We start from the raw sequence: 17293 nt of genomic DNA on the forward strand, positions 1-17293 counted from the left end.
ATGTTTGTAACCAAATCGTTTCTAGACCCCATTTACTTCCATAGTAGGCTATTATTTTTTACTATATGGAAGTTAATGGGGTCCACAAACGGTTTGGTTATCAATATTTCATCAGAACAAATAATTTTTTGCGGGTTTGTAACAACCTGAGAGTGAGTAATAATGACAGAATTTTCATTTTCAGGGTGGACTATCCCTTTAAGTCAGCAGCTCCCTTCTTCTTTGTATATTGTCAAAGCAGCATCTATTGAAAAGAGTATTCAATTCAGACATTTATAAACATGACCTTTATTTTTATTGCCAATCACATTATAATCAATAAACAAGACAATAATAAATAAAATTGTATTTCTATAGCGCTTTCACAATTTTCGTATTGTTGTAAAGCAGCTTTACAGCAAATAAGTTACATCAGTACAGGCAGTAAAGGGATAAGGAAAACGTAAGCTTATGAAATATTCAAGAAAACAGCGTACAGGTCGTATAAAATATAGTCTAAAAACTATAACAATGTCGTATTAAAAGGAACAAATAAGAGAATAAAGTGTGTAAAATTCCTTTATTATAAACAATATGTAAGAAAATCAAACGTTAAAGCCGGCTTTATTTTATTGGCGGAGCACACGCTAGGGGGCGGGACATGCGATGTTTCGTTTTTGAAGCGTAATCGACCATTGGATACTTGTTTAAATCCCCACGGTCTGATTGGTTAGTGGTTCGGCACTGTCGACCAATCGCTGCCGAGCGGAAGGATTTGAAATTCGTGGCGTGCTCATCATAATAAGCAGCATTTGGTTTTGTGACTTACCGCTGTCGTCCATGAGAAAGGTGAGATTTCTGTATTTAATCCTACGAAACAAAAACAAATCAATAAAAACGTAGAAATGAATAGGTAGTAGGGTAGTACTATGTGCACGTGTTACGCACGATGCATTTGCTTTTTAACAATGTTAGAAAAGACTTTAATGCAAGCACAGCAAGGTTCTCACTGTTTGAATGAATGTGGGCAAATCGTTCTCCGATAATACGTTCAAACAGTTTTTCTGTGTTTCCTAAGGTAAAATGATGAGCAACATTGAGCCAGGTGAGCTTCAGTGTACCGTCGCGGTGGAACGCTTGAATGCAGCGGGGCAAGCCACCAAACGACAGTACATCCGCAAAGCCACTGTTATTTTAGGCCGTAACGAGTTTCATGAAATAGTTATGCGTGTCCACGACGGCAAAGCTCCTCAAAGCTTCATGCTGCGTGATTTCCAGCTTTTTACACGCTTTGCGAAGGACGGTAAATGTACGGTTAAATTTGCACCGGAGAACACGCAGGTTCTGATCTCGGACTGCCCGCCAGATCGTTTGAAGATGTTTTTGAAGACACTCAACATCAAACACCAGGCATCCCAAAGCAGCAAGCCTATGAGTGATAGAGCTAAAATACGAGCTGGTCTTCCTCGCGCCTTCGAGACCATCAGTCCTCTCCAGCTGAAGGATGTACAGAAAGCAAACGAACTGAGGAGTAAAGTCAATGCCCCAGTCCAACTCAAAGGACCTGCCGAAAGATCCGTCAATAGAATCCTTGGTGAAAGGCAACAAGTGAAAAGACCCAGACCTGATTGTGATACTAGTCCGGTATGTTTATACTTTTATGCACTGACCCTCAAGGAATGTCTGTAATGTCACCAGTATACAAATATATGCATGTATATGTATATATTTCTACCTCATGCACATAAATAATGCATATTGCTATACGTTTTTGTAGGTTAAAGCACTTCACCCCAATAAAAAGCCTGCCTTGGTTCTACCTGTGGCACAAAAGCTAAGCAGAGAACAAACTGCAGTTCTGAATGCAGTCTTGGGTGGCAAGAATGTGTTTTTCACAGGCAGTGCAGGTAATGAATGTCATCCTCTTTTGTTTATTTTTTTTGTTTTTTCATAGTGACGTGAATATGACATTCTTGTCATTTTGGGGTCCTTTAACCTTTTTTTTACTGTTATAAGATTTTGAAACAAATACATATTTATTTTAGGTACAGGAAAGTCTTTCTTGCTGAAGAGAATTGTGGGCTCTCTGCCTCCCAAAAGCACTTATGCAACAGCGAGTACTGGTGTAGCAGCTTGTCACATTGGAGGGACCACACTGCACAATTTTGCAGGTTAGAAAACATTTTGTGTGTTGATTTGTCCATCAGCTATAATGCAACGCTTACCCTATATGGATTTCCCTGATTTCTTATACGATTTGGGATGGCTCAGTAGAGATCAAATGGTTTCGTTAATGTTTCTCTGTATACAAATGCAATCCTTTTGTTATATACATGCCACAAAATGGCTCATCATACATAATTTATGATGCTAATAAATTTATTGAAAAGGTAATATCCTTTTCCTTAAAATCAACAAAGGCCAATGAAACCTCTTGTCATTTTTTGCCAATGTACATTTTATCAGTGGCGGCTGGTCACTTCTCTTCCTAGGGGCGCAAATTCAAAATGTGTGTGTGGCTCGTCATGTGAACCTATGTGCATCATGCGTCGTGTCAAAATGCATGCCTGCTGCACACAAGTCAAAAGAGTGAGACGCTCACGTTAAAAAAATATTCGCAAGATATTAACTCAAAGGGATGCTCCACTTTATTTTGAAAATATGCAAAAGCACCATGGCTGCAGCAGGTGTAGTGATATTATGCACTTCCCGAAAATAGTCCCCTTGGTTACTTTCAAAAGCAGGGGACTATTTTCAGGTGCTGCGTAATATCATTCCACCTCCTGCAGCCATGTTACGGCAGCAAAGCCCTTGATTATTACGCCAGAATGAGAGTATAGTTCGTAGCCATATCTGCTTAGATAATCGCAACTTTTAATTTTCCGTTGGTCTTCGTACACGATGTAACTACAGAAGAGTCAAGTTTTAAATAGGAAAAATATCCAAACTCTTTAGTTATTTTTTTAGGCGCAATGCTAATGGTCTAATGAGATTCAATGGATTATGCTAAGCTATGCTAAAAGTAGTACAGCCAGACCCGGAGATCAGCTGAATGGATTCCAAAACTGTAAGAATCAAATGTTTAACTCTAGGGGAGCTTGAAAATGAGCTTATTTTACAAAAAAGTGTTCCTTTAAAACTAAACTCTGATTACACATGAGATTAAGTCAGTATCTGGCAAGCGTGAGTCTCTCTCTTATCATGAACCCCTTTGAAGTGCCTGCAGCATGCATGCATTTTAACGTGACGTGTGATGCACATAGGTTCAAATGATGCACCGAACACGTTTTGACATGACAAGCCACACACATGATGGGCTAAGTACATGTTTTGACAAATGCATGTTTTGCCCTCGAAAAAGAAGGCGGCCACTTCATTTCATAAGCACAAGGTTACTTTGTTTAACATGTAACATCACGTTTCTCAAATCCATATAAAGGGTTTGTATGAGACTGAATCAATCATTTTTCTCTGTCTTTATCAGGTATTGGGTCTGGCTCTGCATCTCTTGAACAGTGTCTTGAACTTGCACAACGTCCTGGAGTGTTGCAGCACTGGACAACTTGTAAACATCTCATTATTGATGAGATTTCAATGGTGGAGGCTGAGTTCTTTGACAAACTGGAAGCTATAGCCAGGTAAGCAATATTTGGGAACCTCAAGAAGGTTTGATGAACATTGTTATTGGTTCTGCTTTCAGTACACCAAATTTTCCACATGGATGAAATTCAATTAAAAGATAATATGACATAATATTGTGGTAGTGGTTATAAATATTGCATTAGATATTTTAGTACTATTCAGTTGAGTACTTCCATTTATTCCTGATTAGCATCTGCGTTTGTCCCTGAGAATTTTTACCTGATGTTTACAAAATTGCACATTTAATATTTGATCGTGGTTTTGTTTAAAACTCACATGTGCAAATTTTTGTTTTTAAAATTTCATTAAAAAATTCAATGTATCGACTGTTTAAAATGCCATCATAGGGTTGCTTTATTAGAAGAGGTTGATCTGTTGTTTTTAGGTCCATCAGAAGATCTACTGAGCCATTTGGAGGGATTCAACTGATAGTGTGTGGAGACTTTCTTCAACTTCCACCTGTAACAAAAGGAAAGGACAAACCTAATTTTTGTTTTCAGGTATGACTGTATTAGAAAAAGGTATTAGAAAGCTGTAATGTCTCAAAATTTGATATAAAATTATGTTTCCAATATGCGTTATGAAATTACATGGTTTGGCTTTGTAGTTGGCATTGTGCCCGTAGTGTAGTTTTAAGGTTATGGGAGTTATAAAATAAATAGTTGCTTTAACCCACAGTCTAGAAGCTGGAGGAAGTGTATCCATATGAACATGGAGCTGACCGAGGTGCGCAGACAAACAGACAAGACCTTCATCTCTCTCCTGCAGGCTGTGAGAGTGGGCAGGTACTGAGATTTTGCCACAATCACTGTTGAGTGCTATGAATCATTGCCTCAGAGTCTTATATTGGGTTACTGTCCTTGTGCTTCAGAGCATAATGGTCTAAAATGTTTCTTGTTGATTTTATGTTTATTTTTAAGTTTTATTGTGTTGGAACAAGCGCTGAAGTGTTCCCATGTTAGAAGCACTGAATACGAACTAAGAAAGTTTATTATCCTGTATTTCATAGGAAGATTAAATTATAGGAAGTCACCCTCCACTGTTTTTGATGAACAAAAGTCTGTATTAAAAATTGTAGTACTATTTAATTGACAAATGGCTACCTGAACAGGTTTTTTCCTTAACAATACTAAGTTGTTGTGGGATTTAATGAAAAACATGAACATTCTCGTGATTTACTCACCCTCATGTTGCATTTTAAAATAAATGCCTGATCCTGGGGGGTCAACATGGCAAAGCTTCAAAAAAATGGGTTTCCCAGTTTGTGAATCTGGGGGGGGGGGATTCAAGGCCTTGGGAAGCTTTTGAAAATATACATGCATAGATACAGTTCATTGAAAGTGCTTGAATCTATTTTATGCAAGAAGTTTTCTGGAAAAAAATCCATATTATTCCCTGTGTAGTGTAGGATAATATCATACAAATTCCAGACTTTTTAAGAATACGTGCTAAACTGTTCGCTTTAAATGCTTATATCTTCTGTATGCAAATGTTGATTCATACCAAAATGCATTTTTGCATAGTTGTGTTTGACAAATTAAAACGTCTCGGGTTATGTATGTAACTGTTGTTCCCTGAGAAGGGAACGAGGCGCTGCGTCTCCCTTGCCATACTTCCTGCGTCCCTGTAATGCCGTCTTTGGCAATATTTCAGATAGCGATATACTTTCTGGCTTCCTCGTCACCCTGTCTTTGTCATTAAGCCTCACCATTGGTTGAATTTGATACACACAGACACACATTAGGGCTGGGCAAAAAAAAAATAGATTTTTCGATTAATAGTTTTTTTAACATGATTGAAAATTAATTCTCAAAGAGCAGAATTGTTTTTTTATTTTCATATTTATTTTCACAAACATTGAACATAAGATTAACAATAATCTAATTACTAGTCTTCTCCACTAGATGTCACCCTCTTTTTTTGCCTTGCGCGATGTTACCAAGGAGCGAGAGGTGAGCCTGTCATTCATTCATTCAGTGCTTAAAATGGTGGTTTCAGGTGCTTCATCGACGTTGATGCTACCTTCACATAAAAAGTCAGAGGTATGGAAGCATTTTAGATTTCGCAAGCAAGATTGTATTAAATCTATATTCATTGAGTTGAATCGACAATTGAGTATAAAAACCGACCTGAGAACTGGAATTAAAAATTGAATCGAGAATCGAATCGACCTGGAACATCTGAATCGATACCCAGCCATAAACACACAGTCAGACACACTTACCCTTGGAGGCGTCCCCAAAGTGTCACCGCAGTGACGCAGCACGAGTTCCCTTGAAAGGGAACTGTAACAATGTATCTTAAAAGGTAACACAATGTAACCTTGCTCTTACTTGAAATGTGTCCGCACATTTAGTCCTCGAATTTGAGGATATTGGACCTGGAAAGTCCTTGAATTTGAATTTAACTAAGGTGTGTGAACCCTGAAAAAATAAATTTGTCCATCATAAGAGTAATTTGAATTATTTTTACAATTGATGTATGTGCTTTTGGAGCTTTACTATGAAATGGCATGAGGTTAAAAAAGTCATGTTTCAGTGTACTATTCCTTTGCAAAAACTGAGAAAGTCTTAATGTTTGTACAATAAATAATAGGTTTATGAATTAAAAAAATGATGTATTCCTTACACTTTCTGTAGAGTCACAGAGGAAGTAACTGCACAGCTACTGAAAAGTGCCTATCACTGCATCGAAAGGGATGGTATCCTAGCAACCAGGCTGTGCACACACAAGGATGACGTAGAGCTTACTAATGAGAATAAACTCAAACAGTTACCAGGTTAGTCCTACAAAAAAGTAATATTTATGCAAAAATTATTTGCAGAGACGTGTGCTGTGGGGCGTTCATGCTGTCATGGCGTTAACAGTACTGTGATTGTCGGAAATCGAAATCTTATTTTTATCTAGTGTAGGATTCAGCAGTGAAACACCAAAGTAACCAATATGACCTGCAGTTAATCTTTAATATGTGTGTCATTCTGTAATTTCCAGGGCCTGTTCGAGTGTTTGAGGCTGTGGACAGTGACCCTATGCTGGTTCAAACCATTGACTCTCAGAGTCCAGTAGGTCGGTTGTTACAGCTTAAAGTGGGAGCTCAGGTAAGAGGCACACCCTATCACATTTAAGCAAACATTTACCCATGAGTTCAAAAGAGGGGGAAAAAAAACTGGATTTTTTTTCAGGTCATGCTCACTAAAAACCTGGATGTCCAAAGAGGTCTTGTGAACGGAGCAAGAGGCGTTGTTGTTGACTTCCAGCCGGGCAGTCAAGGTATGGCTAATTCTGAAAAACTTATTTATACATTTTGCATGTATTCTTTATAGACTTACAAAAATATCTGATTATTAATTTTCTGCACCTGAAAACATTTTAGTTTACACGCGCTGTATAATTTGGTTGTTTGGAGGCGTTTTACAGCTCGTAATTACCCCTGCTCAGGTCTTCCTCGAGTGCGATTCCTCTGCGGAGCTGTCGAGGTAATGAAGAGAGAGCGTTGGATGTTTAAAGCATCAGGGGGGCTTTACCTTAGCCGACAACAGCTGCCACTCAAACTAGCTTGGGCCATTTCAATCCACAAGAGTCAGGTGAGCCCTGCACTGTTCTCCCATCAGGAGTCATTAAACATTCATGTCTGCAGATGTTCAGTTATTGAGAAAATACATACTGTGTCTAATATTGCAAGATTATTCTGTTGGCTTCCTCTCTTGGCGACCCGCCGTGGTTCTCGGAGGAAAATGACAATAAGATTCCTCTCGGCAGCGTTTGATGAAAGCATTAATATAGTGGATGACTTGGTTCTGGAACAGTGGTTTCCTATGATTTCACCAAGAGATGCTAAGTGTCTGTGGTTTGTATAAATTGTCTTCATGTTTACCATGTGTTTGGACTAAGTGCATTCTGGATTGGTCAATGTCCAAGTTATCCATGCAGGGGGAAGAAGGTTTTAGATGGTTGTTTGGTCCAGTTAGCCTTTGCTGGTTGAAGCTATAACTACACTGCTTCAATGCAGGCAAGAAGCATTTCTTAACTGACGGCCATTCAAAAACATTTTTACAATCAACTTGAATGTAATTATTTTGTGTTGTAGTAGATTTTGGCAGAGCTCTTTAAAATCTTGAGTCACTCACTGGTGAAGGGTTTTGGATTGAATGTGCTCTTGGTGCCAACAGCCAATTAGCATTGTCAAAATGACGTTCTGTTATTGGTAGAGGTGTCAAACTAATTAAGCTCGTTGGGCTAATCGTCTGTTGCATGTGCCATTTCTGTAGAGAAACTGATGAAGAAGGTTTATTAAACCAATTCATCACCAGTGCAATTTCACAAAGCACTTTATATTTGGACAAATTGTACACTGCTGAAATCTTTATCATTTGTTTTATTCACATAAATGCATTTAGGGCATGACTCTGGATTGCGTGGAGATTTCCCTGGCACGTGTGTTTGAAAGCGGACAGGCATACGTTGCTCTTTCACGGGCTCGCAGTCTGGAGGGCTTGCGTGTGATGGACTTCGATCCACGAGTGGTGCAGGCCAACCAGGACGTGCTGATCTTTTATAAGAAACTGAGGAAGGAAAGGCTCCTTTTGCAGGTCATTACCACCTTTCATAATCATTTTGTTTCCCAGACTAATGCGATTTTTATATGAGATTGACTTGATTTGTCTTATTAAAGGCTCCTGGTAAGCTTAAATTACTTTATGGGTTTTATTGTTACAATTGCTGTGATTCAAAATCGTTTTAGAATTTAAATTGCACAATTTCCACAACTAATAATAGTTTAAGGACCGTTTTATTATTGGTCTCATTGTATACTGGTCTTCTTTTCCCCCAGTCTTCAATGGATACGTTTTTTGGACGGAGCAATAAGGAGAATGAACCTTGGTGAGGAGACATCGGGCTCCAGTTTTTATTTGCACTGTGTGCATGTATGTATCAGGAACATTTGAAAGTTTTGTGTGTTTCCTTTTTGGGTAAATCACGATTTACATGCATGTTTACATTTTTCATTTGTTCCAATTAATGTATTTATTTTTGACAGTTGCCTAAACCATGTTTTGTGGCAATGTTTTTTTTTTTAAATAAAATTTTATAGTGTTTATTTATATATTGGAATTCTGTTACATTTTTCCTTGTAATGATTTGTTTTTCCCTTTCAAGCATAATTTTTCTGAGACCCCTCGAAATGTGCATGAGAGCAGGTAATTGCTAAAGGTTTCCAAGTAAACATAAGTGGCAGTGGCTTGTTTTCCACTGTGCTTGCTTTGGATATGGGAAAGTACACAGTGTTCCAAATTATTAAGCACATGACATTTTTGTTTATTTTTTTAAAAACAGTCAGTAAGTTTACAAATTTTATTTTACCCTCAACAGTTATATGACAGAGTGGACGTTACTATATTTAAATGAAAGAAAAAATGTCAAAAGATATTTTAATACTCTGAAAAATTTGCAAAATATGCCGTTCCAAATTCTTATGCAGAATGCACTTTAACCAAATTTATAATGATATAATGGAATATAATGATCCAAGAACCGATGTCAAATGTGAAACACAAAACAAACATTGTCCAAAAAACATAATAGTATATGAGCATATCTTTGACATGACTGTAACGCTTTCATATGATGTTCTACAGGCTCTTAAATAGAACTAAGGTCAGAGGATGATGATGGTGGTGGTCACACCTTGATTTCTTATTTTATGCCCATATGAATTAAAATAGTCAGTTCACTATCCTCCATGAAAGTAAATTTATTTCAGAAGACATGATTCCCTTTATATCCCATTTTTAAAAACATCTTTTATGAACTCTGCATATCTTCAAGATGCCCTTTTGACCCCTTCAGGGACCCTAAAGGGACTTAGCATCTTACTTCCCAATATTCCAGCGCAAATCATTACTCTGCCACCTCTCCCTAATGTTACAGCCTTGTTTGAATATAGTGGCTTTTCACCAACAATCCAGAATGGCATTCATCTACATTATTCAGTTTATTATGGCATGTCAATGAATAAAACTGTGTGAAAATTATCTTGTATTCTGAGCTCCCAGCAAATGTTTCATTTTTTCAAGTTTTGGTTTAGAAGATGGGTAGAAATACAGCTTTATGCACTAAAGTATCCTGTATTGAAGGGGTTCTTGGCATTCCAGAGACACCAGCAGGTTTAAATACATGTTTGCATCTTAACTGTGGCTTTTTATTGCTGCTTTTTCCTAATATTTTCCTAAAAAATATATTTTAAAAAGCCTTTATATAGTCAAATCTTTCTGTACTGTGAATCACTCATAAATCTTATAATAGTTCAATAATTTCTGTTTAGATTCACCAAATGTAATATAAACAAATATAAAGAAATTCACTGCTTTTTTAAGATAATGCACATTTTTTGACTTTAGAAAGTTTTTTTTCATACCCATATTGTATGAGAACTACAACTTGCTTAATAATTTGGAACAGCATTTTTTGCATATTTATTAACGTTTTTTTTTTTACATTTTAATTTCATTTAAATAGAATAACATCCACACTCTCATAAGTGTTGAGGGTTAAATAAAATTTCTTACTAACTGTATTGGAAAAATAAACAAAAATGGCATTTGCATAATAATTTGGAACGCTCCATTTTATTCAGAAATAGAATTAACATCAGACTGATAGTTGGAGGGGGTGGGGATAACGGATGCTCCCACCCAAGCCGCCTAGCTGACATCATCAGATTTTGATTGAAGTTTATGAGGGCACGTGATTGAAAAAAAGACTTGGACTGTTAAATTGTTTAAAATAAACACTGCTTTATTGCATGTAATAATCAGAATTGGCATCTTGAACTAAGCAATATTTCTGTATACATTTCTGTATTTCAGTTGTAAAAGTTCACCTGTTATGGGGAACATTGCAAGGTTGGTTGCCAGCCACCATGCACAGCATTACAAAACGTGATATAAGCTCAATAACAATGATGTAAACAGTGATTCACAGTATGAGTTTTGTTATTTTATATTGAGTGGAGGTGGACAGTCATGTCTCGGAGCAAGATAAACAGATAACCTGTGAGTGGGAAGAGTTTTAAAATGTTTTTAGAAATGACTCAATGTTCCGGTCATTAGATAAACTAAAGTTTGTCAGGTAATTAGTGGCAGGTTTATGAGACAATAAATCGCTTTAAAGATTTTTTGTCAGGCCAGGTGCGCAAGTGACAATCGACATTGCTATATTACTTTATCACATAATGCATTATCCACAATTCTCACAGTAACCACACCAGTTGATTGTAACCAATAGCAACTGTTCTGGAAAAATTCATGCCCAAAACTTACATCTACTGCCCTCAGGTGGAAATGTGTGTATTTCCAGACAGAATATAATGTGATGTGGTGACAAAACTGCATTTGGGTCATTCTTCAATTTTGTTGCATTTAAAATTAGTTTGATTTTATTGCATTTAAAATTAGTTTTATTTTGTTGCGTTTAAAAATAGTTTAATATGCTATAAAGCAATTAAAATTGAAGCTTAATAAAATTTTTAATTTAAATCCTTTTTTTAATTAAAAAAATAACACTGGTGAAACATCCACTTATGTCGAGGTGTTACCAATATCTGAAGTAAAAAGACAGTGACACCACAGACAAAGTAGCCTAAATCCAGTCTTTTCTAAAATGGAGGCTGCTATCATGAAGATTTCAAGATCAAAGGACATTTAGGAGATATTAACAATTATGTATTTATTACAATTTTGATTAAAATATTTAAAATCTGCAAGTTATGAACATAACATAGACACTTAGAAAGTGAGACACATGAAAATGTCATAAATGTAGCTAACTTTAAGAAAATTAAAAAGAAAGAATGCACTCACCATGCACCCCTCAGATCAACCAGCCCCTGCAATGACCTTCACACACAGGAAGTAGTCCAATTAGATGTCCCCTTTTTTTAAAGGGGTGACATCCATTGTTGTAACACCACAGACATGAATTTGGGGGACACTACTTTTTTCTTAAATATTACAAAATATGTATTTAAAACAATTTACGGTACATGTTAAATAAAATCTATATTCACAATATCACTTCACACTTCATTTGTGTTATATTGTTGCAATTACAATCCATATACCTCTCTGAGGTATGGCAGGAACATGCATATTTTGTTGCAAATGCAATCTTTCAAACTCAAATATGTATTTTAAAACAAAAAATTAAATTGTTAATAGTGCACAAATTGTGTTTATCCTACAAAATACAAACATTTATAATTTATAGGTATTTAAAGTTTATTTAAACTGTTGTAAAAAAGAGGGACACCACTTGCCACCACAAATAAAGAATGACCCATTTAATATATGTGAAACGAAAATTTATTATAGGGGACATATCACCAAAATCTGACGTTTTCCATGTTAAAGTGCAATAATCGGGATTCCAGTGTTTCTCTTAACCTAGAACATGTGAAAAAGATCAACCCAGTAAATTAGTTTTAATAAACCATTCTCTGCAAGCATGTGAAAAAATAGGTAATTGGAATTTTGCTCCGCTTGTGATGTCAGAAGGGGATAATACCGCCCCTTAATCTGCACTATCCGACCATGACATTTAGTGCAGAGATCAGCTCATTTGCATGTTAAAGCACACACCCAAAATGGCACATTTTAACATGCTATAATAAATTATCTATATGGTATTTTGAGCTAAAACTTTACATACGTACTCTGGAGACACCAAATGTTAATTTTACATTTTAAAAAAAGTCTTGTGAAATGTCCCCTTTAACAGAATTTATTTACATAATAGTATAGTTATTTTGTAGCATAAATGCAGATCTACAGCTGGGGTATTCCACAGGAAACAAGAACGGTGTCACAGGATTTCGTTTAATCGAAAGAAGGAGCTTGATGCAACCTGAAAGCAAGTGAAAATATTTTGGCAACATTAAAATACCTTTTACACTAAACGTTATAAACAATCATTAAAATATGCATGGTCATATATAACTATTGGATATTTTATTTATGACTTACACAGTGGTCCATGGTGCATGTTTCAGGAAAACTAAGTTTTACAATTTAGCAGTACATACGATCATCTCCTTTTCTTGATCTAACAAGATAAAACCTAGCAAATGTTCAAACCGTGATATGTGTACTATTATACCTTCACAAATATAAATTCACTGTCTTGGTTTTAAAATGTATTAAATAACAGACACTTTCCCCTAATATAACATCCAACAGCGGAACCCTGTACAACACGACGGACGCATTTTGACGGTACACAAATATGGCGGCTTACATATGCACGAGATTTTGTGTAAACAAGTTTAAAGATTCAGTTAGATTTACTCAGCGAAGGTTTCGAGTTAAAGCAAAATGGGTAAGTAATTTTATAATTTCTTTAAATCTGTACAAAATAGATGTATAGATTAATAAAACTTTCTCGCGTCCTTATATATTTTTAGGCACAAACGAGGGCAAAGTTTCCATCCACGAATATTGCTCTGCAGAACTTTGATACAACCTACAGTATGCAGTTAGGAGACCTGTGGCCATCAGTTCGAGTTGCCATGCTGAGTGAACAAAAGTATGGAGCACTGATAAACAACTTCTCTTCAACATCCAATATAATAACAACAGACTTAGAAGCTGAAGGATGTAGAGACTTTATCAGACCTCATCAACATTCAAAGGACTCCATACCTCTACACAGAGATGGTGCAGAACAAGATGTGTTGAAACCTGCTGCCCATGAACACAGTATAAGTCCCGATATCAAATGCCTTGTTTTTCCTCAAGGAGACATATCTAGATTCAAACCCTCAAGGTGAGAATAACTAACAGTTCTGATTTCTTGAGCAGTTTTAATCTGATTATAGTTAATATATCTGTTTTACTCCCATAGACCAGACAGCTCTGGCTTATTGGGGTATTATCTTCTGGATGCTGCTTCAGTGCTGCCTGTATTAGCTTTGGATGTCCAGCCAGGACACAGGGTTTTAGATCTATGTGCCGCTCCTGGAGGGAAGACTCTTGCTCTTCTGCAGACACATACAGTCAGTATGTGAATAGCCTTTTGTAGAATATGCTGATTTTATTATGTGATCTGCAACATTAGAAATGTAATACTTTAAATTTAGCTTTCTTTCTTTTTTGTTTCAGGTTATCTTTGGGCAAATGATTTATCAGGTTCTCGGACTGCACGGCTGCGCAAGACTTTACAGAGTTACCTGCCCAGAGAGTACCTGGAGGAAAACGAAATTCAAATCACTTCCTTTGATGGTTGTAAAATAGGCCCAACCGAGGAGAAAAGATATGACAAAGTTAGTACTGGACAATCTGTGTGCTTTTTTATATCTGTTGCCTGAAAGCGTGGATCTCTGCCAAGCATATGGCTACATATGTGCTATAGGTCTACATCTGGGCAATGTGCCATTTTTTAAAAAAGGGGACATATAATGAAAATCTCACTTTTTCCATGTTTAAGTCTTATAATTGGCTCCCCAGTGATAATATCAACCTAGAAAATGTGATAAAGAACAACCCAGCAACTTAGTTTTGGTAAACCATTCTCTGCAAGCATGTGAAAAACTAGGTAATTGAAATTTGGCTCCTCTTGTGATGTCAGAAGGGGATAATACCGCCCCTTAATATGCACTATCCAAGCACGACACTGCCATTTAGTGCAGAGATCAGCTCAGTTGCATTTAAAGGGACACACCAAAAACAGCACTTTTTGCTCACACCTACGAAGTGGCAATTTTAACATGCTATAATAAATTATCTATATAGTATTTTTAGCTAGAACTTTACATACACACTCTGGAGACACCAACAATTTATTTGACATTTTAAAAAAAGTCTTGTGAAATGTCCTCTTTAAACGTTCTCATTTTTCCACAGGTGCTTGTAGATGTTCCCTGTACCACAGACAGACACTCTGTAATGGTGGAAGATAACAATTTATTTAACAGGTCCAGGACCAAAGAGAGACAAAGGCTTCCCCTTCTGCAAACACAGCTTCTTATGTAAGTTAATGCTGTGTAGGGACAGCAATCTTCGGGATTTTGTGTCTTTTTATCTTGAATGTATTAGGGAGGTTTTGGTGTAATATGGCATAAGCTGGCTCATCTTAATATAATCTCTCATCTTATTCTGGTCAGGGCTGCGATCCAAGCTGCACGACCAGGAGGAGACATCGTGTACTCTACATGTTCACTGTCCCAGCTGCAGAATGAGTGTGTGGTGCAGCAGGCCATACATCTCGCTCAAGAGGAGTTTGGAATCTCAGTGCAGGTTCAGGATCTCAGTTGGTTCACTCAGTGGTTTTCAGACACTTTTTATTTTGCTCCACAATTAAGTGTGGGGGAGCTGGTTTTACCACATTTATGTGCTAACTTTGGACCAATTTATATGTGTAAACTAAGACGACTCAACTAGCTGGCTATTTAATATAATGCAGTTTAAATGGAATGAAATTCACTGCAAGAGTGCCCTCTAACGACCAAACATAAAATTTCTTGTGAATACCCTTTGTTGCTTTTTTAATACAAAAGCAATAGCAGCAAACTGTTTTTAAAGAATATAAGAATAACATCTTTGCATAGGACTTGTAAGATTTGCATGGTTTAGGAAAGTTTGGTAGACAATGTACTTCTTTAGTAAAAAATACTGTAGTTTACTGTACTATATTCCTAGAGACTGTAGTGTTATTGGACTTTACTATAGGTAATATTAAAGGGATAGTTCACTTTAAGGCGAAAATTCTGTCGTTATTTGCCCATCCTCATGTTGTTCTAAACCTGTATGAATTTCTTATTTCTGATGAACACGAGGGAGGATGTTTTGGGAGGTGATGGTGGGCACGCAGCGGGAAGTGACCATGGACTTCCATAGTAGGAAAAAAATATTTTAGAAATATTTTGATAAATGATGGTAATCACACAGTTGACGGTACCCATTAAATTCCATCATATTTTTTTATTCCTACTATGGAAGTCAATGGTCGCTATCTGCTGTGTGTTTTCCATCATTTCTCAATATATCTTCTTTTGAATATTTTTCATCAGAAAAGAGAAATTCATGCGGGTTAAGAACAACATGAGGATGAGTAAATGATGACAGAATTTTCATTTTAAAGTGAACTATCAATTAAAAGAATGCTACATTATTTACCATCAATTTACGAAATTTAATACTGTAGTATACTATAATATACAGTTTGTTACAGTTGACTGTAAATGGTAGTATACTGCAATACTTTTTCATATGGGTTCATATCTCATTTCTTTGCACTCCATGTCTTACCAATCTTGTTCACTAGAGGGCGTCGACGGTTCATTATTCAACTCTTGACTCAGGGTTAAAACAAACCCGTGTACAAATTAAACTAACGGTGTATTGACATTAATTAAAGACGATGACTGTATTGATTATGTAGTTGTGCTTATCTTTTACAGACTATATAATAAATATTATAATAACTGAGTTGTTTGTTTGGTAAAGGATTCAGTAAACAACTTTCACTAACGATAGGCTGTCACGGAAAATTAATGTTTATTTAAATACAATCCTTTTCTTAAATAATTGCAAACGTTTTATTTTTTTAAGTTGATTTCGGTTTATTTTCGGTTTATTAACTTTTTGATCACTGATTTAAATTCTCATGAAGTATTTAATATTTCAAATAATTTTAAGTTGTATAGCGTTCTAATTGTCTGCTTTTAACAGAAGTGTAAAAATACAAAATTTCAGAAAAATAAGTTTTCTAGATAATATAAATACAATGTAGGTATTTGATATTTTAGCGTTTACAATGCGTTCATTATAGAGATCAAGAGCTGTCTGACGAGCAACAGTATAAGCTTAAAAACGAGCTAGAGACGAGCATGTGAATGCCGCATGAGATGATGCGCGTGCATCACCTCCAGGCCTCTAATGTCAGCGCTTCGCTTTTAAGTGTGTCGTTTAGACTTGGCATCAGAGGAGCGTTTTGTTTTCTGGTAGCGTATAAAAGGTTCAATTTTCCCCCGGTCGTCCATGAACCTTGCGCCTATTCCGGGCAATGTAGCATGAAAAGGTGTGCGCATTTTAGGAAGAGGGCCTGACGAGAACCATCGACTCCCCGCTATCATTAAGCTGCTCCATCGGTGCCAGAGTCGAGATTGGCCGAGCGGTCGTTTAGTTGCCGGCTTCTCGTTGAACATTAAGGACGCAAGAGGATACTAAAATGGGATGCTTTCCCCTCGTGTTCCCTTCGCCTTTTATTCCACAGATGAGTGCAGATAATTTTCTGTGCGATTGTGAGTGATTACTGTATTACCGCGGTAATATAGGGTTATTTGGGAATGCAAAGAGAATTAATGACACATAAAAACTATTTTTGCATTGACTGCTTCTCTCGGCCGGGATATTTCTCCATGCCTGCATCTTGTGATTACCTAAACGTATTGTAAATATGTGTTTCCTATGGGCTTTTACATAAATTTACATTTTTTAACACTCAGGAGACAGAGGGACCATTAGGGACGAGTTATTTTCATCTATATGTTTCATTCATTATTGACTTTTACACTGCTGTGGATGCTGGCTTCTGATCATTTGGCATACACCTTGCCAATGATGTAAATCTGATGTAGATCTTCGTAATGACAGAAACGCGGAGAACGTTGTCTGGACAC

General features: G+C 36.6%; 2 protein-coding genes across 3 annotated transcripts; both read left to right on the forward strand.

Annotated features, from left to right (window-relative positions):
* Positions 1-680: 680 nt before the first annotated feature.
* Positions 681-8725, forward strand: pif1 (PIF1 5'-to-3' DNA helicase homolog (S. cerevisiae)). Of its 2 annotated transcripts, XM_055202586.2 has the most exons (13): positions 681-828; positions 1058-1623; positions 1757-1886; positions 2025-2150; positions 3464-3617; positions 4007-4121; positions 4300-4406; positions 6261-6400; positions 6613-6719; positions 6804-6891; positions 7060-7205; positions 8019-8210; positions 8453-8725. In XM_055202586.2, the coding sequence occupies exons 2-13, from the start codon at positions 1063-1065 to the stop codon at positions 8504-8506; spliced, it is 1920 nt and encodes a 639-aa protein (XP_055058561.2). In that variant the 5' UTR covers positions 681-828; positions 1058-1062; the 3' UTR covers positions 8507-8725. The 2 variants fall into 2 exon arrangements, with proteins under 2 accessions (XP_055058561.2, XP_073709531.1); XM_073853430.1 differs by lacking the exon at positions 2025-2150.
* Positions 8726-12849: 4124 nt separating this feature from the next.
* Positions 12850-16100, forward strand: nsun4 (NOP2/Sun RNA methyltransferase 4). Its single transcript, XM_055202599.2, has 6 exons — positions 12850-12993; positions 13079-13440; positions 13519-13673; positions 13776-13936; positions 14517-14641; positions 14777-16100. The coding sequence occupies exons 1-6, from the start codon at positions 12901-12903 to the stop codon at positions 15051-15053; spliced, it is 1173 nt and encodes a 390-aa protein (XP_055058574.2). The 5' UTR covers positions 12850-12900; the 3' UTR covers positions 15054-16100.
* Positions 16101-17293: the final 1193 nt, after the last annotated feature.

The sequence above is a fragment of the Misgurnus anguillicaudatus genome, chromosome 2 (genome assembly GCF_027580225.2).
Source record: "Misgurnus anguillicaudatus chromosome 2, ASM2758022v2, whole genome shotgun sequence".
Classification (NCBI taxonomy): Eukaryota; Metazoa; Chordata; class Actinopteri; order Cypriniformes; family Cobitidae; genus Misgurnus; species Misgurnus anguillicaudatus.

Bases quoted from the DNA above. Each gene is read 5' to 3' on its own strand.
- nsun4 (XM_055202599.2), top strand. From the start codon at position 12,901: ATGGCGGCTTACATATGCACGAGATTTTGTGTAAACAAGTTTAAAGAT. The intron at 13,441-13,518 runs GTGAGAATAACT...TTACTCCCATAG, and splicing joins TCTAGATTCAAACCCTCAAG to ACCAGACAGCTCTGGCTTAT. The intron at 14,642-14,776 runs GTAAGTTAATGC...TATTCTGGTCAG, and splicing joins CTGCAAACACAGCTTCTTAT to GGCTGCGATCCAAGCTGCAC.
- pif1 (XM_055202586.2), top strand. From the start codon at position 1,063: ATGATGAGCAACATTGAGCCAGGTGAGCTTCAGTGTACCGTCGCGGTG. The intron at 1,624-1,756 runs GTATGTTTATAC...ACGTTTTTGTAG, and splicing joins CTGATTGTGATACTAGTCCG to GTTAAAGCACTTCACCCCAA. The intron at 1,887-2,024 runs GTAATGAATGTC...TATTTATTTTAG, and splicing joins GTTTTTCACAGGCAGTGCAG to GTACAGGAAAGTCTTTCTTG.